Source organism: Opisthocomus hoazin, chromosome 7, assembly GCF_030867145.1.
Source record: "Opisthocomus hoazin isolate bOpiHoa1 chromosome 7, bOpiHoa1.hap1, whole genome shotgun sequence".
Lineage (NCBI taxonomy): Eukaryota > Metazoa > Chordata > Aves > Opisthocomiformes > Opisthocomidae > Opisthocomus > Opisthocomus hoazin.
In genome coordinates, this window is record NC_134420.1 from 72036181 (window position 1) to 72059830 (window position 23650).

General features: G+C 57.9%; 1 protein-coding gene across 4 annotated transcripts in view; it reads left to right on the plus strand.

Annotated features, from left to right (window-relative positions):
• The window catches only part of TRIM9 (tripartite motif containing 9), a 79248-nt gene that overhangs the window by 36948 nt on the left and 18650 nt on the right, over positions 1-23650 (plus strand). For 2 of the 4 annotated variants that reach the window (XM_075427224.1, XM_075427226.1), the window contains exons 2-6: positions 7621-7716; positions 8148-8270; positions 17349-17459; positions 18823-18976; positions 22827-22984. In XM_075427224.1, the coding sequence (XP_075283339.1) occupies positions 7621-7716; positions 8148-8270; positions 17349-17459; positions 18823-18976; positions 22827-22984 (642 nt within the window). The remainder of the gene's footprint in view (positions 1-7620; positions 7717-8147; positions 8271-17348; positions 17460-18822; positions 18977-22826; positions 22985-23650) is intronic. The other 2 variants (XM_075427225.1, XM_075427228.1) reach the window with 1 other exon arrangement.

Consider the following 23650-nt stretch of genomic DNA (forward strand, 5'->3'; position numbering starts at 1 on the left):
GGAAGAGGTTGCCTTCAGTTGAGTTTGCCTTGGGTTTAGGTTGCCTTGGGTTTAGCTTGCCTTGGGAAGAGATTGCCTTGGGTTGAGGTTGCTTTGGGCTGAGGTTGCCTTGGGAGGAGGTTGCCTTGGGAGGAGTTTGCCTTGGGTTGAGGTTGCTTTGGGAGGAGGTTGCCTTGGGTTTAGGTTACGTTGGGAGGAGGTTGTCTCTGGGTGTAACCCACTGGCTGCTGCACATCTGCGTTTCCAGTGCGATTTCAGGAGACCGGGCTTAGCAGAGCAGAAGTGAGGGGAAGAGAAGAGGACCTCTGAGGATGTTCAGGTCTGATAGCCACAGCTGCAGAGGTGTAAGGTGTTTTTGCTGAGAGGTCTCCTTACATGCGTGCAGGTGGTAGGTGCCTAGCCCTGCCTGGTGTCACACCACATTGTGTGTCTTGGGAGCTGGTGGGCAGAGCTCTAGAAGCTGCTGTTTGTGAGCAGTGATCGAGTTGAGCTGTTTCTGAGTAGGCTTCAGGCTTGTCTACTTGCCTTCCTCAGAGTAATCACGCAGGGATCACTGGCGTGGTTTGGGGATGTGAGCAAGGGAGAAGAGGAAGGGTCTGGGCTGGTCCATGGAGCGGAGGCAGCGTGACCAGCGGGCACGGAGCTGTTGCTGGAGAACAGCCGGCGTGCAGCAGCGACGCCGGGTCAGCCCCAGCGCAGGCGCAGCGGGAGCGACGCAGCAACTGTCCGGCGGGCAGCGGAGCAGCGAGCAGCGGGGTGAGGGCCAGATTTCGTTTTGGCATTGCTCACTGCCGGGAGCAGGCTCGGGAAGGAACCTCCCCGGGGCGGATCGGCAGGCTCCCGTCTCCTGGGGCAGGCTCAGCCCAGGCTGCAGCTCCGGGCAGAGCTCCTGGTTTGTCTTCTTAGCAAACACCGAGTCCAAAAGTCAGCCTCTCGTGACTGGAGCCAAAGGCCAATTAGCAGCAGATTAGCTTCACCAGCTTCCTGACTGAATGCAAGTTTTAATTAAACAGCCCATTTTAATTAGTCAGGCATCTCATGCGGTAAGCTTGCCTCAAGATTCAGAGGCTGTAGGTCCTATGCTTTAATTAAAAGAAAGAAGCACATGACTTCAACTCCAGCATCTGTGACGGCTCCTCATCCTTCCGAGGGTACGAGCAGAACAGCTGGCAACAGCATCTTTTCTTGCCATGGCTGATTCCTCTTCCTTTTCACCTCCGTATGGATGCTCCAGCGTAGGAACTGGCTGCGAGATGCCTTGGTTGGAAGGAGAGAAGAAACGGGAGCTGGTTTCAACACTCAGGATGTCAGAGCAGGCTCTGGGCACTCAGTGCAATGCCGAGAGCTCTTTTGGGTGAGTTTTCTGTCCTGGGGTGACAGGGAGCACCGAGCCGATCTGTGGCTGGGCAGGAGGTGCAGTGATCTGGAATCGTAGGTGCAGATGGCCTTCGGAGCAGGCCTGGTCTGCAGCACCCCAGAGGAGATGGCTTTCGCAGGACGCACGCTTAGAATCGTAGAATCGCTTAGGTTGGTAAAGACCTTTGAGATCATCGAGTCCAACCATAAACCTTAAGCTTTGAACACAACCTTAAGCTGCAAACTCCTTGCTGCAGGACCTGGTGGGTGATAAAAGCTGATGGTGGTCCACGAGGAGACAGGACGGTTCTGCGGGAGAGCAATCCATGAAAGCCGTGCCAGCCCCATGAGGTTCCCAAGCTGGGAACTGCTGGAGGCTGGGAGAGCACCGTTGTAGAGAAGATGCTGTGCCGGGGTGTGCATCTGGCCTGTGCTCGAGCAGAAATGTCCTTTCTTGGTCTCTGAATGCGCGACCTTTCGCCATCACGCGCACGTTCGCTTTCCTTGCGGGCTGGGGGCAGGCAGCACGGAGCTGCTCAGCTCCTGGGTGGGACGTGGGGCGTGGGGAGGGGGCTTCCAGGGGGCCAGGACTATCACCAGGCTTTTGGCTTGCGGAGGAGCTCTCCATGGAGCAGAGAAGGAGCCTGGCGTCTCTCCTGAGTGCTCCAGGCCCTTTCTCTACTGTCAGAGCCTGCAGAGCTGCCCAGGGAGGTTGTAGAGTCTCCTTCTCTGGAGATATTCAAGACCCACCTGGACAAGGTCCTGTGCAGCCTGCTGTAGGTGACCCTGCTTCGGCAGGGGGGTTGGACTAAGTGACCCACAGAGGTCCCTGCCAACCCCTACCATTCTGTGATTCTGTGATTCTGTGATTTGAAACGAGAGCGACTGCTCCTCACCTTTGTTGGAGGCCAACGCTAGCTAACTTCAGACTTTTCTCAGTATGCCAGATGGAGCTGTCAGGCAGAGCCGGCTCTGTGAATCCAGCACCCAATGCCGAGCAGGACCCGGTGCCTCCTAAAACAACGGGCTCAGCTCCCTCCTCACCTCAAGGTGAACCTGGAGGAGCTCCGTCACCGGCAGCTGGGTTATCCAGGAGGACAACCAGACCAGCTCCCATCCCAGAGACGATGCGGAGTCTCAAATGGTGCTTTTCTCCGTTTCTTGGAGCCTGCTCAGCCCCACTGAGGCACCAGCCTCCTGCACCGCCTGCTCTGGGGGCCAAGGGAGAATCAGAGAGTGACAGAAACCCCTTTGTCAGCGATGCCTGGGAAGGAGGGTTACGGGGCCATTAGTGAGCACAAAGAGGGGACGGATTCTCTGCTAAGTGCTCTGGGGACAGAGATTTAAATGCTTAGCTCCCATTAATGCTAATGTGACTTACAGAGGTCTCTTCTTACTGCCTGGAAACAAGAGCATTGGAAAAGAGGCCAGCTTTCTGCAAAGAACAAATTCACTTGGTTTTAAGACGGCACTAAATGGGATTTTTCTTCATTTCACGCTCATTAATTCCCCTGCCTGTGCTAGCTCAGGGTGGGACTCCGCTCCAGCCCAGCGCATGCGAGCTGCCCAGATGATGGAGAACACTGCGTCCCCATCCACCACCCCTGCTCTGCGGGGGGACAGTGGTCCCCAGAGCGGGGTTCTCGGCCCCAAGAAGCCCCCAAAATTTTGCTTCCAGGTGGAGAAGCAAAGTGCAACGTTCCAGCTTTTTGCAGGGAGGGGAAAATCCCTCCAGCGTGCGTCAGAAATATGAACAGCGTCTTGTTCCCTGTGATGTGGTACAGCACCCATGGGAGACACCCACCATGAGCTAGCAGCGTGCCCTGGGTGCCAAGAAGGCCAATGGGATCCTGGGGTGCATCAAGAAGAGTGTGGCCAGCAGGGCGAGAGAGGGTCTCCTTCCCCTCTGCTCTGCCCTGGTGAGGCCCCATCTGCAGTGCTGTGTCCAGTTCTGGGCTCCCCAGTTCAAGAAAGATGAGGAGCTACTGGAGAGAGTCCAGCGGAGGGCTACGAGGATGGTGAGGGGACTGGAGCATCTCTCCTATGAGGAGAGGCTGAGGGAGCTGGGCTTGTTCAGCCTGGAGAAGAGAAGGCTGAGAGGGGACCTTAGAAATGCCTACAAATATCTGCAGGGTGGGTGTCAGGAGGATGGGGCCAGACTCTTTCCAGTGGTGCCCAGCGACAGGACAAGGGGCAACGGGCACAAACTGAAGCCGAGGAAGTTCCAGCTGAAGATGAGGAAGAACTTCTTCCCTCTGAGGGTGACGGAGCCCTGGCCCAGGCTGCCCAGGGAGGCTGTGGAGTCTCCTTCTCTGGAGATATCTCTGGACAAGGTCCTGTGCAGCCTGCTCTGGGTGACCCTGCTTGGGCAGGGGGTTGGACTGGGTGACCCACAGAGGTCACAGAATCACAGAATCACAGAATCACAGAATAGTAGGGGTTGGAAGGGACCTCTGTGGGTCATCTAGTCCAACCCCCCCGCCGAAGCAGGGTCACCTACAGCAGGCTGCACAGGACCTTGTCCAGGCGGGTCTTGAATATCTCCAGAGAAGGAGACTCCACAACCTCCGTGGGCAGCCTGTTCCAGTGCTCCGTCACCCTCAGAGAGAAGAAGTTCCTCCTCATGTTCAGACGGAACTTCCTGTGCCTCAGTTTGTGCCCATTACCCCTTGTCCTGTCACTGGGCACCACTGAAAAGAGCTTGGCCCCATCCTCCTGACCCCCACCCTTCAGATATTTGTAGGCATTTATAAGGTCCCCTCTCAGCCTTCTCTTCTCCAGGCTGAACAAGCCCAGTTCCCTCAACCTCTCCTCGTAGTGGAGATGCTCCAGTCCCCTCACCATCCTTGTAGCCCTCCGCTGGACTCTCTCCAGTAGCTCTTCATCCTTCTTGAACTGGGGAGCCCATAACTGGACACAGTACTCCAGATGAGGCCTCACCAGGGCAGTGTAGAGGGGAAGGAGAACCTCCCTTGTCCTGCTGGCCACACTCTTCTTGATGCACCCCAGGATCCCATTGGCCTTCTTGGCAGCCAGGGCACACTGCTGGCTCATGGTTAACCTGTCGTCCACCAGGACACCCAGGTCCCTCTCCGCAGAGCTGCTCTCCAGCAGGTCCACCCCAAGCCTGTACTGCTGCATGAGGTTGTTCCTCCCCAGGTGCAGGACCCTGCACTTGCCCTTGTTGAACCTCATCAGGTTCCTCTCTGCCCAGCTCTCCAGCCTATCCAGGTCATGCTGAATGGCAGCACAGCCTTCTGGTGTATCTACCACACCTCCCAGTTTGGTGTCGTCAGCAAACTTGCTGAGGGTACATTCTAACTCTTCATCCAGGTCGTTGATGAAGAAGTTAAACAAGACTGGGCCCAGTACTGACCCCTGAGGGACACCACTTGTCACCAGCCTCCAACTAGACTCAGCGCCGCTGATGACAACCCTCTGAGTTCTGCCATTCAGCCAATTCTCTATCCACTTCACCGACCACTCATCCAGCCCACACTTCCTGAGCTTCCCCAGGAGGATATCATGGGAGACTGTGTCGAAAGCCTTGCTGAAGTCAAGGTAGATAACATCCACAGCTCTCCCTTCGTCTACCCAGCCAGTCATGTCATCGTAGAAAGCTATCAGATTGGTCAGGCATGATTTCCCCTTGGTGAATCCATGCTGACTACTCCTGATAACCTGCTTTTCTTCCAAAGGGGAAGAAGGGGGTTGGTCCCTTCCAACCCCCACCATGCTGGGATCCTGTGTGATTCTGTGACTTTTTGTGGCTGCCCATGGAACCATTGTGCTGTGAGACTGGGGGTGCCTGGGGTGAAGGAGCTGTGCATGGACAGGACACACTGGTGTTGCAGACCTCATGTTACATTTTAAGAGCACATTTAAAATGCTTTCCCATTAGGAAAGCCTCAAAGAGTTACGTTGATATAAAGAACCCCTTTCTGAAATGTACGTTGGTAGAAAAAAAAAGCCTTCCAAAGACGTTGTTAAAGGAAGAAACCCCACCATGCTGCAGTTTTAATGGGGAGCTTGTCAACATTTTGATGTTTCTCTATTAATTGCCTGCGTTATCGGAGAGCAGGGCCCTGCAGCGCTCGGTTCCCAGCAGACCACCTTGCTGGGCTTCAGGCGTCCTCCCAAACCTGGGAGGGCTGGAGCCGAGCGCGGGCTGCGGAGGGCGAGCGTGGGGCCGGGTGACCGCGGGTTTTGCAGGACGCAGCGGAGGGGCTGCCGGGGAGCAGCGCGGGCTCCAGCTCAGCTCCCCGCCAGCCTTTGCTCCGGGAGGGGAGGGAGGAGAGACGGGGAGAGCTGCTGAGCTGGCTTAGCAATCCCATTTTTATTAGCGATGCGCTCGCTGATTAGCTCCACATCCTAATGACTCGGGCACGATAAATTACAAAGGAAATGCAGAAATCTCTAGGGTGACATTAACATCTCCCGGAGAGGCAGCGGTGAGATCGTTTTCTGGGCCGTTAAGTGGTCGCCGTTCGTTTGCTACCTCGTCTCTTCCGTAGCGATTCTTTTTTTCTCTATTTCAGCCCAGCGCCATCTCAGCAGGCGCTGCGCTGCGGTGACCTCGCATCCCTTCTGCACCGTCCTTCCCCCTCCCTCCCATCTCACCTTCTCCTTCTCTCCGCATCCCGGGGACCATGGCACAACGGGGCGGGTGCCAGCCCAGTGCCCAGCGTCCTGGCACGTTAGGTTTTTGGAGATTTGGGGACGTCAGCCATCTCCTGGGCCCTCTTCTTTGTCTGCCACAAAGAAAGGTCTCACCTCAAAGCCTACGTGGTGTTTGCAGGCAATTTGCAGCCCACAAAAGAGGCAAAATCTCTCCAAGAGGTGAATTGTCACAGGTGATTTGCCCAGCTCTTGAGATAATAACTCTTACTGAAATCGTGGAAAAAGGGGGAGATTCTGGAATTAATGTTTGGAAAGTGCCATGAAAATGAAAAAGCACAAGACGTGGTCGTCATTATTACCACGTTACGCTGCTCAGCTCAGCACGCTCCCACCCTAGCACTGGAGACGGAAGGGGCAGTCAGTATTTCGCGTGGTGGTGACAGACCTTGCTTTACCTTAGCTTTCAGGAGGGACTGGGAGATCTTTGATGTGGGTGGCCTGACCTGTGCCCTTTCACTGGTCATCCTCAGCAGCCATGGGTCAGATCCTACAGGGATTTTGGTCTCTGGCTCCGTGGAGAGCACAGAGCACCAGTACAGGCTGGGGCTGACCTGCTGGAGAGCAGCTCTGCAGAGAGGGACCTGGGAGTGCTGGGGGACGATAGGGTGACCATGAGCCAGCAGCGTGCCCTGGCTGCCAAGAAGGCCAATGGGATCCTGAGGTGCATTAGGAGGCGTGTGGGCAGCAGGGCAAGGGAGGTTCTCCTGCCCCTCTGCTCTGCCCTGGTGAGGCCCCATCTGCAGTGCTGTGTCCAGTTCTGGGCTCCCCACTTCAAGAAAGATGAGGAGCTACTGGAGAGAGTCCAGCGAAGGGCTACGAGGATGAGGAGGGGACTGGAGCATCTCTCCTATGAGGAGAGGCTGAGGGAGCTGGGCTTGTTCAGCCTGGAGAAGAGAAGGCTGAGAGGGGACCTTAGAAATGCCTCTAAATATCTGCAGGGTGGGGGTCAGGAGGACGGGGCCAGACTCTTTCCAGTGGTGCCCAGCGACAGGACAAGGGGCAACGGGCACAAACTGAAGCAGAGGAAGCTCCAGCTGAACACGAGGAAGAACTTCTTCCCTCTGAGGGTGACGGAGCCCTGGCCCCGGCTGCCCAGGGAGGCTGTGGAGTCTCCTTCTCTGGAGATATTCCAGCCCCGCCTGGACGCGGTGCTGTGCAGCCTGCTCTGGGTGACCCTGCTTGGGCAGGGGGTTGGGCTGGGTGACCCACAGAGGTCCCTGCCAACCCTGAATATTCTGTGATTCTGAGATCCAGGGGAGGTAGCGACTGGCTCACTTTGAGACCCAGGATGGATGAGGCTTGTCTCTGATCAGCCAGGGAAGCCTGTGGAGGAGGTGGACACTGAGTATCTGCTTCCCAAACCCAGGGCATCTGTGGTGATGGCTAACCCTCCTTTTCCTCTCCTTGCACTCAGGGCAGCAGGACAGAAGGGCACCTCGGTGAGCTGCTGAAGGCTACACGCCCCGGGAAGGCAGTGCTGGGCTGCAGTCCATCCCCAGCCCCAATCACACACACATCGGCTCCTCCAGCACAAGGAGGAGTCCAGGACATGGAAATAACCCTGCTCTTTCTTCCCCCCTGCAGAGCCAGCTTTCCCAGGCCCTGAACGGCTTGTCAGACAGAGCCAAGGAAGCAAAAGAGTTCCTGGTCCAGCTCCGCAACATGGTGCAGCAAATCCAGGTACCGTGTCTCCAGGCCGAGGAGCAGCCCCTTCCCACGGGGATGAGCTGCTCTCTGCAATCCTCTGCCCCATCTCCCCAGCTTGGTTTGGTGGGTGCTCTCCCAAAGAGGCCCACAGTCAGCACCTGCCTTTTCGTAGTACCCCACTGCAGCCCTCCAAAAACTGCTGCTGCCAAAGCTGCCTGTGTCATGGAGGAGCAGCAGAGACCCCAGCCCCTCTCATCTCTGCTCTAGGCAGAGGATCTGGCCAAGGACGGACCAAACCTGTTCCTCACCTGCACCCCACGTGCTAGTGGTATGGAGTTGTGTGTTGCTGTGGTGCAGCTGCCCATAGAGAAATGGCCTGTGTAGTATTATAAAACAAAAAATCAGGTTTCCCAACTGAAATGGAGACGTGCCCCGGGCTGTGATGCTTCTGCTCTGCCCCGCAGGAGAACAGCGTGGAGTTCGAGGCCTGCCTGGTGGCCCAGTGCGACGCCCTCATCGATGCCCTCAACAGAAGGAAAGCCCAGCTGCTGTCCCGGGTCAACAAGGAGCACGAGCACAAGCTGAAGGTGAGCCCCTACCCACCCGTTCAGGTGGGCAGAGAGCTTTCTGCGGGACTGGTGCTGGATGGGACAAGGACCACGGTGCTGTTTGCTGGGGTGAAGCTCTGCAGGAAGAGCGGGGAGGTCGCTGGGAAGCCGCTCTTGCTTTTGACATCAGCTGAATTCTGCTTTGCTGCGGATGCCCAGCCCGCTCCCAGCGTGACGGGCCCTGAGCAAAGCGCTGCTTCCTCCAGGTGGTGGTTCCCCCTGATTTACCCCATTACCAGGCCAATTACTAGTTGTTAGGTCAGCAGAGCCATGTGTACAGCACCCATGGGCTGGAAAAGGACCTTCTTCATGCCCCGTGTTGCTTCCGAGCTACTAGCATGATCCTGCAGGATGCTGAGTGCCTGTAACTTCTGCTGGCTTCAACTGAGGTCCTGGGGCACTTGGTGTCATGAGATGCCAGTTTTGTCATCAGGCAGGATTAGGAATTGCTCTGTTTTCTGTGCTTGGTGAGCACCTCGTGGCCTCACGGTGATGGTTTCACCGCGAGGTGAGTTGTTGGCGTTGGAGGAGCCGAGATGCAGCTGTAGACGTGAGCGCTGGGGTCAGCTGTGAAAAGGGACTCCTGGCTTGTGCTGCAGTTCCTACAGCGCGACTTTTCAGCTGCTTTGGGGCTGAGAAGGGAAGCAAAGGGCCAAATCTCACCTGGGAGCGGTGGAGCAGGCGTAGCAGGGCCCAGTATCTGCTGGACAAGGTGGTTGCACCCTGGCCTTCACTGGTACGGCCCAGCTAAGGCATTTCACACCGACATCACTTTGTGCTTCACACAGAATCACACACACAGAATAGTAGGGGTTGGAAGGGACCTCTGTGGGTCATCTAGTCCAACCCCCGTGCCGAAGCAGGGTCACCTACAGCAGGCTGCACAGGACCTTGTCCAGGCAGGTCTTGAATATCTCCAGAGAAGGAGACTCCACAACCTCCCTGGGCAGCCTGGGCCAGGGCTCCGTCACCCTCAGAGGGAAGAAGTTCCTCCTCATGTTCAGACGGAACTTCCTGTGCCTCAGTTTGTGCCCATTGCCCCTTGTCCTGTCACTGGGCACCACTGGAAAGAGCTTGGCCCCATCCTCCTGACACCCACCCTTCAGATATTTGTAGGCATTTATAAGGTCCCCTCGCAGCCTTCTCTTCTCCAGGCTGAACAAGCCCAGTTCCCTCAACCTCTCCTCGTAGTGGAGATGCTCCAGTCCCCTCACCATCCTTGTAGCCCTCCGCTGGACTCTCTCCAGTAGCTCTTCATCCTTCTTGAACTGGGGAGCCCAGAACTGGACACAGTACTCCAGATGAGGCCTCACCAGGGCAGTGTAGAGGGGAAGGAGAACCTCCCTTGTCCTGCTGGCCACACTCTTCTTGATGCACCCCAGGATCCCATTGGCCTTCTTGGCAGCCAGGGTCAGCTTCGAGGGTCGCTCCTCCAAAGGTTCAATGTTTGGGCTAGAAACATCTCTTCTCTGTCTCCACTTGCATCCCTAGGAGGGATGAGGCCACCCGGGAGGTCCCAGAGGGATTCCTGGATGTAGCTAAAATGAGGGAGGAGGCCACCAGCCTCCAGTCTGCCTGCAGACGACGGGCACCGCAACACCAGGGCTCCTGAGGGTTTCCACTGAGAGATGGACACCAGCAGCTTTGTGGGACCGAGCCCGGCATCAGTGCTCCACGTCCGACGATAAAGCACGACCCCAAAAAGGCACGCCACGCCGCCAGCCTGTCTTCTGGGCACGGAGAGGACCCCCACTGCCTGGTGGGCTCTCTTTCCCTCTTCCTCTTCAGGGCATGGTTAATTAAACTTTCACAAAGCCGGGCAGCACAAAGCAATTTCCCTGCTCAGCACCACCCACAGAGGCCTTTCACTTTTTGGCTGGAGGAAGGGAGCTGCATCCCACTGCTTGCTCTTGCCATATCGCCTGTCCCCCCAGCACCTGCACACGTGTATCCCACAGGATGTTTGGGGTTGGAAGGGACCTCTGTGGGTCACCCAGCCCAACCCCCTGCCCAAGCAGGGTCACCCAGAGCAGGCTGCACAGCACCGCGTCCAGGTGGGTCTGGAATATCTCCAGAGAAGGAGACTCCACAGCCTCCCTGGGCAGCCTGGGCCAGGGGTCCGTCACCCTCAGAGGGAAGAAGTTCTTCCTCATCTTCAGCTGGAACTTCCTCTGCTTCAGTTTGTGCCCATTGCCCCTTGTCCTGTCGCTGGGCACCATCGGAAAAAGTCTGGCCCCGTCCTCCTGATGTCCACCCTGCAGATATTTGTAGGCATTTGTAAGGTCCCCTCTCAGCCTTCTCTTCTTCAGGCTGAACAAGCCCAGCTCCCTCAGCCTCTCCTCGGAGGAGAGATGCTCCAGTCCCCTCATCATCCTCGTAGCCCTCTGCTGGACTCTCTCCAGTAGCTCCTCATCTTTCTTGAACTGGGGAGCCCAGCACTGGACACAGGACTCCAGATGGGGCCTCACCAGGGCAGAGTAGAGGGGGAGGAGAACCTCCCTCGACCTGCTGGCCACACTCCTCTTGATGCACCCCAGGATCCCATTGGCCTTCTTGGCACCCAGGGCACACTGCTGGCTCTTGGTCACCCTGTCATACAAATCCCTCCACACTCTGCATGATGTTCCCCCTGCCATGTTGTCTGAGCGCCTTGGGAAGGCCATCAGCACCAGGAGCTGGGCACTGAGGAGCTCTGCAGAGCTGCGATCGGGCTGCAGAGGTGCCTCTGGCTTTCTGACATCCCTCAAGCTTCCCACTTGTTTTGCTGAGCAGCTGGATGAAGCCTGTGCTCCGCAGCGTCCGTCCATGTGCTGTGTTCTCCAGCGGCTCTGCAGGTCTCCGTATCGCAGCTTCCCACACTCACGGGGCCGTACAGCAGCCTTTGACCAGAACAGGCTGTGCAAGCCTCCAGGATGGTGCAGGGTTGTTAACGCAGCAGCCCTGCTTTTCCCAGCTCCAGCCAGAGCCTTCTCCCAGTAACAAGAGGCAAGTCACCATGGAAACATCCACCTGGAAATGTTCCGTTCGGTGGTGATGGGATTCAGCACAATCAAACCATCGGGATCTGTCCCGGGGATTTTCCCATCCAGGATTTTTCCATCCCCGTCACACCACCCTCCGTCCTCACGGCCGTGCCGGTGACCGTACCCCGGCCACGCTGTGCCCAGGGCGAGGAGGCTCCGTGCCCCACACGCCATCAGGACTCATCCGGGGCCCTGAGGAGCCGAGGTTCGAGTGAGGTGGAGCACCTTGAAAACCCGTTATCTGGCCAAGTACTGAAAAGAGGAGGAAGGCGAGGAAGACATTTAAGTAGGGATGAGTGCGGATGTTATTGCCTTCTAGGAGCTGTGTTAAAATGTAAATTATAGTTAATGTCATCTTGCTGGGAAGAAAAGCTCTTGCAATAAATTTCCTATTTTAAGGTATGAGTGAACTGCTGTGAGAGCACAGCAAAAGTCCTTTTTATAGGCTGTAATTAGCAGCCAGGTTCTGGGCTGTTGCCTCCCTTGGCATCTAAAGCGGAAAAAAAGGCGTCTGATAAAAACGACCGCAAACAAAATGTGCGGAGCTGCCCAGATCCCCTCCCCGGCTGAGCCATGAGCCCTTTCCCAGAAGATGCCGCTGCTCAGGGAGGCGTGATACCAGCATGGTTTCAGGAGAGGTTTATGAACTGTCTACGTCCACGCAGAATTCGTGGCAGCCTGGTTCTCCTGGTGATCTGGTGAGTGCTGCAAGCCTTTGGAGGGCTCCCGAGGCTGCCCCTCAGCCCGGTACAGCCGCGTGTGGTTACACGAGTCAAAGGCTTGAGGGGCTTCACAGAATCCCAGCATGGTCGGGGTTGGCAGGGACCTCTGTGGGTCACCCAGCCCAACCCCCTGCCCAAGCAGGGTCACCCAGAGCAGGCTGCACAGCACCGCGTGCAGGCGGGGCTGGAATATCTCCAGAGAAGGAGACTCCACAGCCTCCCTGGGCAGCCTGGGCCAGGGCTCCGTCACCCTCAGAGGGAAGAAGATTTCACTTTCAGCTCTCTTCATGGAAATACTCTTCATTACTGGGGTAACAGGGAGCTGAGGTACCCCAGGCAGTGCAAATCCCTGATGCTCGAGAAGAACCACAGGATGCTTAAGGCCATATGGAAAACTTTTCAGCTTCACCGGCCCCACTGCGTTTAGACCTTGCCTTCAAAGCTGTGGGAGATGTTTATGTCTCAATTTTAGATCCTTTCATTTCCCTCATCAAAACGATTCATGGAGTCTCACTGTTCCTGTCTGCGTCCCATTTCTCCTGTGTGGAGCACAGAAGCTGCAAAGGCACGAAGCCACACTAGGTCCCAGCTGAAGATCCCTCCTCTTGCCTTGAAAATGGTTTGGTGATGGTGAAGGGAAACGTGGATTTCTGCTGTCGGCTCGCCTGCTGTGTAGATGCCGCAATTGAACTGCTGCTTCATGCTCTAGTTCTCCAAATGAATGGGTGCTGGGTCCTCGGAGGGGATGGCATGCAGAAGGGCAGGATCGCTGGGGCTGAAGATGTGGGCTGGGACTGAGCCCCGGCCGCTGCTTTGGGTGCGGTTCCTGAGCACCTAGAGCCAGCTGCCCCGGGGTGCCTCCGGTTGGGTTTTGGGTGTCTCCAAGGCTGGAGACTCCACAGCCTCTCTGTCCTGGTCTTTGACCACCTTTATGAAAAAAAAAAAAAAAAAAGCTTTTACTTACGTTTACATGGAATTTCTTGTATCTCACAGAATCACAGAATGTTTGGGGTTGGCAGGGACCTCTGTGGGTCACTTAGTCCAACCCTCCTGCTGAAGCAGGGTCACCTACAGTAGGCTGTAGAGGACCTTGTCCAGGTGGGTCTTGAGTATCTCCAGAGAAGGAGACTCCACAGCCTCCCTGGGCAGCCTGGGCCAGGGCTCCGTCACCCTCAGAGGGAAGAAGTTCTTCCTCATCTTCAGCTGGAACTTCCTCTGCTTCAGTTTGTGCCCATTGCCCCTTGTCCTGTCGCTGGGCACCACTGAAAAGAGTCTGGCCCCATCCTCCTGACCCCCACCCTTCAGATATTTATAAGCATTTCTAAGGTCCCCTCTCAGCCTTCTCTTCTCCAGGCTGAACAAGCCCAGCTCCCTCAGCCTCTCCTCGTAGGAGAGATGCTCCAGTCCCCTCACCATCCTTGTAGCCCTCGGCTGGACATCTCAGTTTGCACCCACGCGCATAAGGATTTATGTAGCCTGCAACGAGGACTTCCACTCTGGACCAGACCTTTATCAGCAGGGACAATCTGCCAGGAAGCTCGGTAATCGGTCACCGTGGAGCCGGCTGGCGATGGCCTCACCTCACCCTGCTGCCGGGGAGCGGGCAGGGCTGAGGGACAAAGTCGGGGCTGGCACCCCTGTGCCCCAGCTCCCAGCTCCCAGGCAGTGCCAGAGGCCCCGCAGGTCTCACGCTGAGGTCCCCGTGTCTCGCCAGCAACCCTGTCCCTTGGCCAGGAGGGTGACAGAGGTGCCAGCCGCCTGGCCAGAGCCAGGGGACACCGTGCCTGTCTTCACCAGGCAAATGCCGCTTCTTGGAGGCTCCCGTCTGGCTGGCGGTAGCAGATGGCGGTTCTGCGGGTAATACTTCGAAAGCATCTCCTCGGGCAGGGAGAGGCTCTCAAATTCATTATCCTGGGCAAACCAGACAGAGATTTAAGCTGCAAAGAAGATAAGAAGATTGTTTTACCAATCCCATCTTTGCTGCCTTCCTGGCATGTGCATTTCCCCGGAGAGGGGTCTCACAGGAACGGAGGAAGCCCCTTTTCTGGGCGTTCAGGGTGGGATCCCCACTCGCCCGTCTGCAGCCCAGCAGGCGGCGAATGCAAAACCTTGCTCTGGCTCGGTCGGGGCACTCAGGTTATGCTCTAACAGCAAGGTTAGAGCCCAGAGGCTGGGCTCACCTCACACCCAGTGCTGGGAGACCCAGCATCCCCACGCCTGAGCAAGAGCAGAACAACCCCCCCAGCACCCTCTCTCTCTGGGCAGAAGAGGTCACACCAAGGCGAGGGGCTGCTTTGTGTTGCGTGGCAGGGGCTGCAGGTTGCTGCAAGGCTTTGCAGCCCCGCTGCACCTTCTGGCTCCTGCCCCGAAGGACTGACCATCCCCACGGAGAAGGCAAGGGAAGGCCAGGGGCTCACCCACGCTTTCAGCAAAGGTCAGTGTAGGAGTCTGGATCTCCAGGACTAGCTGTTGCCTCCGCTCCACCCCAGCGGAGCCATTCCAGTGCACTCAGGCGTTAGAAACTGGCATTGAATGGACTCTTCCCCTAAGTGTTTGAGGCCAAAACCAGTGTGTGCTCATCATGCTGCTTGCTAGCCCCGTCTCAGAGTGCTCCAGCATCTCTGCGAGCCTCTGCACCCACGTCTTAGTCCAGCATCTCTGCAAGCTTCCACACCCACGTCTTGGTCCAGCATCTCTGCAAGCCTCTGCACCCACATCTTGGTCCAGCATCTCTGCAAGCCTCTGCACCCACGTCTTGGTCCAGCATCTCTGCAAGCCTCCACACCCACATCTTGGTCCAGCATCTCTGCAAGCCTCTGCACCAACATCTTGGTCCAGCATCTCTGCAAGCCTCCGCACCCACGTCTTGGTCCAGCATCTCTGCAAGCCTCCACGCCCACGTCTTGGTCCAGCATCTCTGCAAGCCTCTGCACCCACGTCTTGGTCCAGCATCTCTGCAAGCCTCCACGCCCACGTCTTGGTCCAGCATCTCTGCAAGCCTCTGCACCCACGTCTTGGTCCAGCATCTCTGCAAGCCTCCACGCCCACGTCTTGGTCCAGCATCTCTGCAAGCCTCCGCACTCACATCTTGGTCCAGCATCTCTGCAAGCCTCCACACCCACGTCTTGGTCAAGAGCAGCAAGATGGGAGCTCGCTCTGGTGCCTTGCCCACCCAACACACGGGGTGAGGCTCTCCCCATGCCCGGGTGTGCTCCAGCCTCTGCCGCAGGCTGGGAACACCAGGATGGGGTTGGTAAAAGCAGCACAGAGCGGCTGCTCCCTAAAAATCGGGAGCTGGCTGGGAGAGCCCTTCGTGGCATTTCACCAAAGCAGATACGTTGTCCCAAGTTGCAAGACAGGCAATTCTTTTCTTCCTGTTAGGTGATTCAGTAGAGGTGATTAAATTATAATTAAGCAACACATGATTTCCCTGCAGGAGTCATCGCCCGCCTTGCAGCCCAGGTTCACAGAATCACAGAATGTTCGGGGTTGGAAGGGACCTCTGTGGGTCATCTAGTCCAACCCCCTGCCGAAGCAGGGTCACCTACAGTAGGCTGTAGAGGACCTTGTCCAGGTGGATCTTGAATATCTCCAGAGAAGGAGACTCCACAGCCCCTCTGGGCAGCCTGGGCCAGGGCTCCGTCACCCTCAGAGGGAAGAAGTTCTTCCTCATGTTCAGCTGGAGCTTCCTCTGCTTCAGTTTGTGCCCGTTGCCCCTTGTCCTGTCACTGGGCACCACTAAAAAGAGTCTGGCCCCGTCCTCCTGACACCCACCCTGCAGATATTTAGAGGCATTTCTAAGGTCCCCTCTCAGCCTTCTCTTCTCCAGGCTGAACAAGCCCAGCTCCCTCAGCCTCTCCTCGTAGGAGAGATGCTCCAGTCCCCTCCTCATCCTCATAGCCCTCCACTGGACTCTCGCAGTTCCTTCACCGGGGGAAGCTGACGTGTGCTTCGTCCCACCTCCCCGTTGCTCGGACCGCTGGGGATGCTCGCCGGAGGAGCTCGGCCCGGGGAGCGGTGGGCACACGGGCACTGGGACTCCCGGGCTGCCATGCTGAGGGATAGCTGTGCTTTCGGAGATGTGAATCGCTGCTTGGTGCAGCTTGTTTCCGTCGCACTGCAGCTGCAGGTGCTGACGGGAAGCTGGTCCTTACCGTCTGTAACACCCTGAGTAGCTGCGATACCTAGAGCTGCATAGCTTTGTTCGGTCCTAGTGAAGAACTTTACACAGCTTTAAAGCTCTTCCAGGAACAAAAAAAATTAAAAATTATCTGCCATGGGCACGTTCCTCTAAAGCATAAAATCTCTCTTCCTGACTGCTCTGCCGATGTCCCGTCCGCCGCCAGGTCTGACTGCCTGTTCTGCTCAAGAAACCGCACCGACGCCGGGTGCAGGCCTGCACTGCTCCTTCGTGGGGGTTCGGCGTCGGGGAGCACCTTGCAGCCGCTCCGAGAGCCCGGGCAGCGGTGCCGGAGCCTGAACGCCGTCCTCCCCGCTGCGCTTCAGGGAAGGTCAGCAGAGCCCGCGGCGCCGGCCAAACCGCACGCTTGGGTGTGCTCCGGTGCTGGGATGCTGAGACACGTCGCGCTGGGGAACCGTCCCTGGGTGCAAGAGGACGGGCAGCCCCGGGCAGAGCGGGGCACGCCGTAGGGAGCCCTGCCACGCGGCGAGCAGGACTCATCTCCTCTCCCTCCGAGCTCATCCCCAGACTCCTGCTGCGGCCGGTGCAGAAAAACGAGTCAATTCTGCAGCATGCTCCATCCCAGCTGGTGGGCAGATGAGCATCTCGAGCAGATCTTCAGAGCTGATGCTGGCGGAGGTGGTGTGTTCATTCCTCTTGGAAATACCAAAATCCCAGGCTGGCTCCTCACCCGGGACGGTTGGGTGCAGCTGCCCCGGAACCAACGCCGCAGCCCGGCTCCGCGCCGAGGACGCGTGGGGCAGCCCCACGGAGTCTGCGTGGCTGCGGAGCCAGGCGTTTGCTTTGCATGGAGTTCATAAGTTGTCATTTGGCAGCTGTTTTAATTAAAGACGGAGCAAGGAACTGCCCTGCTGCTTTGAGTAATTACGTGGGTTAATAATTTTGAGCTAAACAAGGCTCGCTGTTGTTCGCCAGGTTTTCAAGGATCTGGAATTCAGTCTATGAGTCTTGGCCAGTTCCTTGGCCTTCTTCTCGTCCCTGGAGTCTTTGTCTCCCTTGGCGTTGCCCTGACCCTGTCCCTGTGCCCACGCAGCACCGAAGCCCGTTTGCCCCCCGTCCCCCGAAGCCCCGCAGCTCCGAGCGACACCGCTCTCTCCTTGTCCCGTTGCAGGTGGTGCGAGACCAGATTTCTCACTGCACGGTCAAGCTGCGCCAGACGACGGGCCTGATGGAGTACTGCCTGGAGGTCATCAAGGAGAACGACCCCAGCGGCTTCCTGCAGGTCGGTGGGGAGCTGCCCACCTCTGGGCTGCAAGCGGAGCGGGAGGGGGCTTGCACAGCCGAGGGCCTGGGGGTGACATAGCTGAGTCCAGGGATGACGTCCCCAGCTTTTCCAGCTATAGAATCCAGGGCCAGCCTCTCATCGCCTCCAGGTTGGTAGAAGGACAGAAGCAGAAGCAGGCCAGGGACGTTTCTGACTCTGAGCGGAGGGTCGCAGCAGGCTGTGGTGTATCTCTGGAGCAGCGTGCTGTCTCGTGGCTCTCCAGCCGGAGAAGGACACACAGCCCTTGAGAACTGCATCCCACCGTTCATTCCTGGGCTGCTGCCTTTTGGTGCTAGACCCTGCCTTTAAAATAGTCCCCAGGTATCACAGAATCACAGAATCACAGAATGGCAGGGGCTGGCGGGGCCCTCTGTGGGTCACCCAGCCCAACCCCCTGCCCAAGCAGGGTCACCCAGAGCAGGCTGCACAGCACCGCGTCCAGGCGGGGCTGGAATATCTCCAGAGAAGGAGACTCCACAGCCTCCCTGGGCAGCCTGGGCCAGGGCTCCGTCACCCTCAGAGGGAAGAAGTTCTTGCTCATCTTCAGCTGGAACTCCCTCTGCTTCAGTTTGTGCCCATTGCCCCTTGTCCTGTCGCTGGGCACCACTGGAAAGAGTCTGGCCCCGTCCTCCTGACACCCACCCTGCAGATATTTAGAGGCATTTCTAAGGTTCCCTCTCAGCCTTCTCTTCTCCAGGCTGAACAAGCCCAGCTCCCACAGCCTCTCCTTGTAGGAGAGATGCTCCAGTCCCCTCCTCATCCTCGTAGCCCTCCGCTGGACTCTCTCCAGTAGCTCCTCACCTTTCTTGAACTGGGGAGCCCAGAACTGGACACAGCACTGCAGATGGGGCCTCACCAGGGCAGAGTAGAGGGGGAGGAGAACCTCCCTCGCCCTGCTGGCCACCCTCCTCCTGCCCTTGTTGAACCTCATCAGGTTCCTCTCTGCCCAACTCTCCAGCCTGTCCAGGTCTCGCTGGATGGCAGCACAGCCTGCGTGTGTATCCACCACTCCTCCCAGGTTTGTGTCATCAGCAAAATTGCTGAGGGGACACTCTAACTCTTCATCCAGGTCATTGATGAAGAAGACTGGGCCCAGTACTGAGCGCTGGGGGACACCACTAGTCACAGGCCTGGAGCCCCTCTGCCGATCTGAGGCTGCAGCAAAGGGCGATGCTAGAAACCACGTGCGATGTCCCGGCCTTTGGCAGTCAGGGACGGAAGCGGCAGCCTGGGAGGTGCAGGGAGGGAGAGCGGGGTAGGGACGGGGCGCAGCACGCAGCCCGGACGGCCCTCGGTAGCTGCGGCTGCTCCTTCCCACCAGATCTCCGACGCTCTCATCAGGAGGGTGCACTTAACCGAGGACCAGTGGGGAAAGGGGACGCTCACACCCCGGATGACCACGGACTTCGACCTGAACCTGGACAACGCCCCGCTGCTACAGTCCATCCATCAGCTCGACTTCGTGCAGATGAAAGGTAAGAATATCTCCAGTGCCTTTCGACATGCCTGCTCATGCTGGGTGCTTCCATGCAGCTCCTCACTGGGATGGGGCAGCAGAGGAGACTTTCTCATCTTCTCCCAACAAGACTGGGCACCTCAGATGCAGAGTTATGCCTGTTCCCCTGCCTCGTGTCTCCGATCCCTGGGCGGCTGCGTGCCAGGTCAAGGTGCCAGGAGCTTGGTTTTGCCTGGCAGTGCTTTGGAAAGAGCTCTGCGGTGCCAGGAGAGCCGGGCTGGTCCCTGCTCAGCTGGTGCAGGTTGGGACCAGGGTCCTGGGAGCAGCGCAAGGCATTTCCCAGACCCGTGCTCGGACACGCTCGCTTGCTCAGTGCTGAGCAGCGCCTGGCCTGGGCCAGCTAGCGAGCTGCCTGCTGCGGGCAGCCACCCTGTCCCTCCAAACACAAAGGCTCAAAGAGCCACAGCGCTTAGCTTGGGGTCTTTCCTCCCTCCCCTCTCCTCCCGGTTGTTTTAGACTTTCGTTTCAGCTTTAATTTCCTCCTTGTTCTCCGTTCCCTCCGTGCTCCCTCTCCCGTAGCACCGAGAGCTGCCACGTTTGCATCGCTCGGCAGGAAGCAGAGAGCCTCTGCAACCCGTGAGCAATCTGCAGCTTGGCAAGCCCTGGGAAGCCGACGGAGGACGCAAATGGGCTGTGACGCAGGGAAGCTCAGGAGGACGGGGAACGTGGGCTTGTACCTTCAGCTGGTGTGAACGAGCTGCCTGGAGGAGCGGCCACCGGCTGCGGGTCTGGCGTGGCTCCGCGTCGCCGTCGCGGCCGGGTTTCCTGGCTCGGGAGCCGTTCGCACCCAGCAGCGTTTCTCAGCGCTCAGACACAGGAAGGCTCTTGACCACGCGCTTCCTCTGCGACGATAACGAGCGGTGTCTTGTTGCTCGTCGTTAGCCAGGCCGTTAATTTGAAGTGTCAGTAAAATTTTTGATAGGAAAGGGAGACAAGCCCAGCGAGGGCTGGGTTACTGTTTCGCTTACACGCAAGTCGTGGAGACATTAGCGTGTTCCTGCGCTCCCTTCTTTCACTTCAGCCCGGAGGGTTAGTTTTAATTAATAACAGCAAAGCTGCTGCTGGTTTAGCCGCCTGCCCTCCTCTGTGGAGGCAGGGCAGAGCTGAGAGAGGCCTCCTCTCGCCTCACCCTCACTGTGGAAAGAAGTTGCTGCATTTTGTAGACTTTGCAGAAGGTGGTGGTTGGATGGAGACTTAGAGTGCACCCTCAGCAAGTTTCCTGATGATACTAAACTGGGAGGAGCGGTGGATACACTGCCAGGCCGTGCTGCCATTCAGCGAGACCTGGACAGGCTGGAGAGCTGGGCGGAGAGGAACCTGATGAGGTTCAACAAGGGCAAGTGCAGGGTCCTGCACCTGGGGAGGAACAACCCCAGGCACCAGTACAGGCTGGGGCTGACCTGCTGGAGAGCAGCTCTGCGGAGAGGGACTGGGAGTGCTGGGGGACGACAGGGTGACCATGAGCCAGCAGCGTGCCCTGGCTGCCAAGAAGGCCAATGGGATCCTGGGGTGCATGAGGAGGAGTGTGGGCAGCAGGTCGAGGGAGGTTCTCCTCCCCCTCTGCTCTGCCCTGGTGAGGCCCCATCTGCAGTGCTGTGTCCAGTGCTGGGCTCCCCAGTTCAAGAAAGATGAGGAGCTACTGGAGAGAGTCCAGCGGAGGGCTACGAGGATGAGGAGGGGACTGGAGCATCTCCCCTACGAGGAGAGGCTGAGGGAGCTGGGCTTGTTCAGCCTGAAGAAGAGAAGGCTGAGAGGGGACCTTAGAAATGCCTCTAAATATCTGCAGGGTGGGTGTCAGGAGGATGGGGCCAGACTCTTTTCAGTGGTGCCCAGTGACAGGACAAGGGGCAACGGGCACAAACTGAAGCAGAGGAAGCTCCAGCTGAAGATGAGGAAGAACTTCTTCCCTCTGAGGGTGACGGAGCCCTGGCCCAGGCTGCCCAGGGAGGCTGTGGAGTCTCCTTCTCTGGAGATATTTCAGCCCCACCTGGACGTGGTGCTGTGCAGCCTGCTGTGGGTGACCCTGCTTGGGCAGGGGGTTGGGCTGGGTGACCCACAGAGGTCCCTGCCAACCCCTGACTTTCTGTGATTCTGTGAATCCCAAACCCGTGTCGCAGCACCGGCGGAGGCAGGGCAGCACCAGAGGTCTCAGTAAAGAGCAGCAGGTACAGGGCATCCCGCATCCGTTGCCAGCGCGTGCTGGGCGCGAGCAGCATCCCTCCTGCTGTATGAGCTGCAACGTAAGGCCTTTTTCCGCTCGATTTCTCCAGGCCCTCAGCCTGGTGGTTCCTGAGGATCCAACCCAGGAAGTGGAGGAGTCACAGAGGGAGGTGGTGAGTGGTGAACCTCACCAGTGAGTCCGTCTTCTCTTTCCCGGGCATCCGAGGCTCCTCCACACCTTGTCTGCATTCTCCACATCTTCCTGCCACTGGCTCTTGCCAGACTTTGAGCAGTGAAGATGAGGACGGAGGACAAGCAGCTCTGTGGAGAGGAGGTTTGGGGTGGGTCTCCCTGGCCAGGGGATGGGGTGTGTCAGTGGACATGCCCTTTCCCTGTCATGCTGTCACCCCTCCATGCTTTGCAGAGCAGGAGCGGGCTGCGTTACACATGTGCAGGTGCTCAGATACAGCGGTCGGAGCAGAAAAAGCCCTGACGGCCCTTTACACCCCCCGTGTAGCTGGTGGGAGGCTGTGGGGTGCCCAACCTCCCAGCTCCAGTTCCAGCAGCGTGCAGAGGCTGAGGGCAGGGACCGTCTGGTGCCTGTTGGGAGACCTCTCTGAGATGTCCTTGCGCCTCTTCAGCCTCTCCGGGACACGCTGAGCAGCGAGGGCTGCGTGCTGGCTGAGCTGGCCAAGGGACAGCGCTGGGGACCCCAGGGGAACCGGCCTGCCGTCCCCCCCGGCGTGGGTGCTCTGCCTGGGACAGCGTGGAAGGACCCCGAGCCTTTTTTGGCAAGTGAAGGGCTGTCATTCCTTGGTGCTAAATCAGCATCGCTGGGAGGGATGCTCATCTCTTCACCAGGTCTGAACATGAGGAAGAATTTCTTCCCTCTGAAGGTAACGGAGCCCTGGCCTAGGCTGCCCAGGGAGGCTGTGGAGTCTCTTTCTCTGGAGATATTCAAGACCTGCCTGGACAAGGTCCTCTACAGACTACTGTAGGTGACTCTGCTTCGGCAGGAGGGTTGGACTAGATGACCCACAGAGGTCCCTTCCAACCCCTACCATTCTGTGATTCTGTGAGGTCTCAGAGTTCCTGGGGTCACCTCCCCTTTTAGGACAGGCTCTACCATGGCCAAAAGATCAGGCGCTCCCTGTTCTGCAGGGACCGAGGTTCGTCTCCGCTGCTCCGGCATGGCTTGTTTTGTCGTGGGGAATTTGTCTGATGGGAAAGCAGAGCAGATAAGGCCAGGCCCGCAGCTGCAGCCAGCTCTGCAGAGCGCGTGGGAGAGCGTCCCAGGTTTGGGACCGGCTGCCGTGAAGAGTCCCGGCGGTTCCCTCCCAGGGAGATCATTGCGCTGCCCGTATTTCACCAAAACGCATTAAAAACCAGGAAGAAAGCGGAGAGGCTCTGGGGAAATCTCAGCTTCGCCAGGCCGCGGGGTGGAGAAATTTGGTGGAGCTTGTTTGGAGAGTGGTCCTTTCTGCTTCCTCCCCACCTCACAGAGCACGGTTGCGTCCCTGGCGCCGTGCTGGCTTCCAAGGCGATAAACGCATCCTCCACGCTCCAGCCGAACCGTGCCCGCGGCCGCTGTCCCCCCCCAGCTCCTCCTCTCCATGCCAGCAGCTGGGGTTACACTAATTTGTGTTTAGTTTCCTCCCCAGTGCCGGCCCCGCCGATCCTGCAGCTGGAGGAGTGTTGCACCCACAACAACAGTGCCACCTTGTCCTGGAAGCAGCCGCCCTTGTCGACGGTGCAGGTGGAGGGCTACATCCTGGAGCTCGACGACGGCAACGGCGGCCAGTTCAGGGTAGGTGCTCGGAGCACAGAGCCAGCCCCGGCGGCAAGGCGTTGCTCCTGGCTCCGGTACTGCCCTGCCACGAGGGGACCGAAGAGTTCCCCAGACTTTTTTTCCAAGTCCCCTCCATCCCTGGAAACGTGAGGCTCGCTGCGGGGGTGCCCAGGGAAGCTGATGGTGCAGACAAGCTGTGGGCTGTTTTGGGGGGGGCAAGGTTATTTGAGGGGGTGGAAATACCTTTCCAGTGACCAAGGACTTGCAAGTGCAAAGAACACGGCTGAATCTGGGTCTTTTTGGGTTGCTAAATATTTCATGCGAGGTGTGCTAATTGCCATGGAAGACTCATGGTTTGCCAGCTGCCAGCAAGCAGAGGTGTTTAAGGCCTGAGGGCTTTTAAATTGCTGTAATTATGCAATTAAAATATGATTTTTCTCCGATCCGACACGCTGATAATTATCCTGGCGTGCTCACATCCACCGAGAGCAGGCGCAGGGACCAGCCCATGGCATTTTCTGAATTCATCCACCAGAAACTCGGCCAAGCAGGAACCAGAGCAGAGCCGAGGCAGAAGAGAGGTGGTAGAGGTGGCATCTGGAGTGAGAAAGGAGCAGGAGGCTGCTCCCAGCCCCGGTCAGGGTCTCAGGAGGGGTGGGAGCCATCATCTCTGCTCTGCAGTGC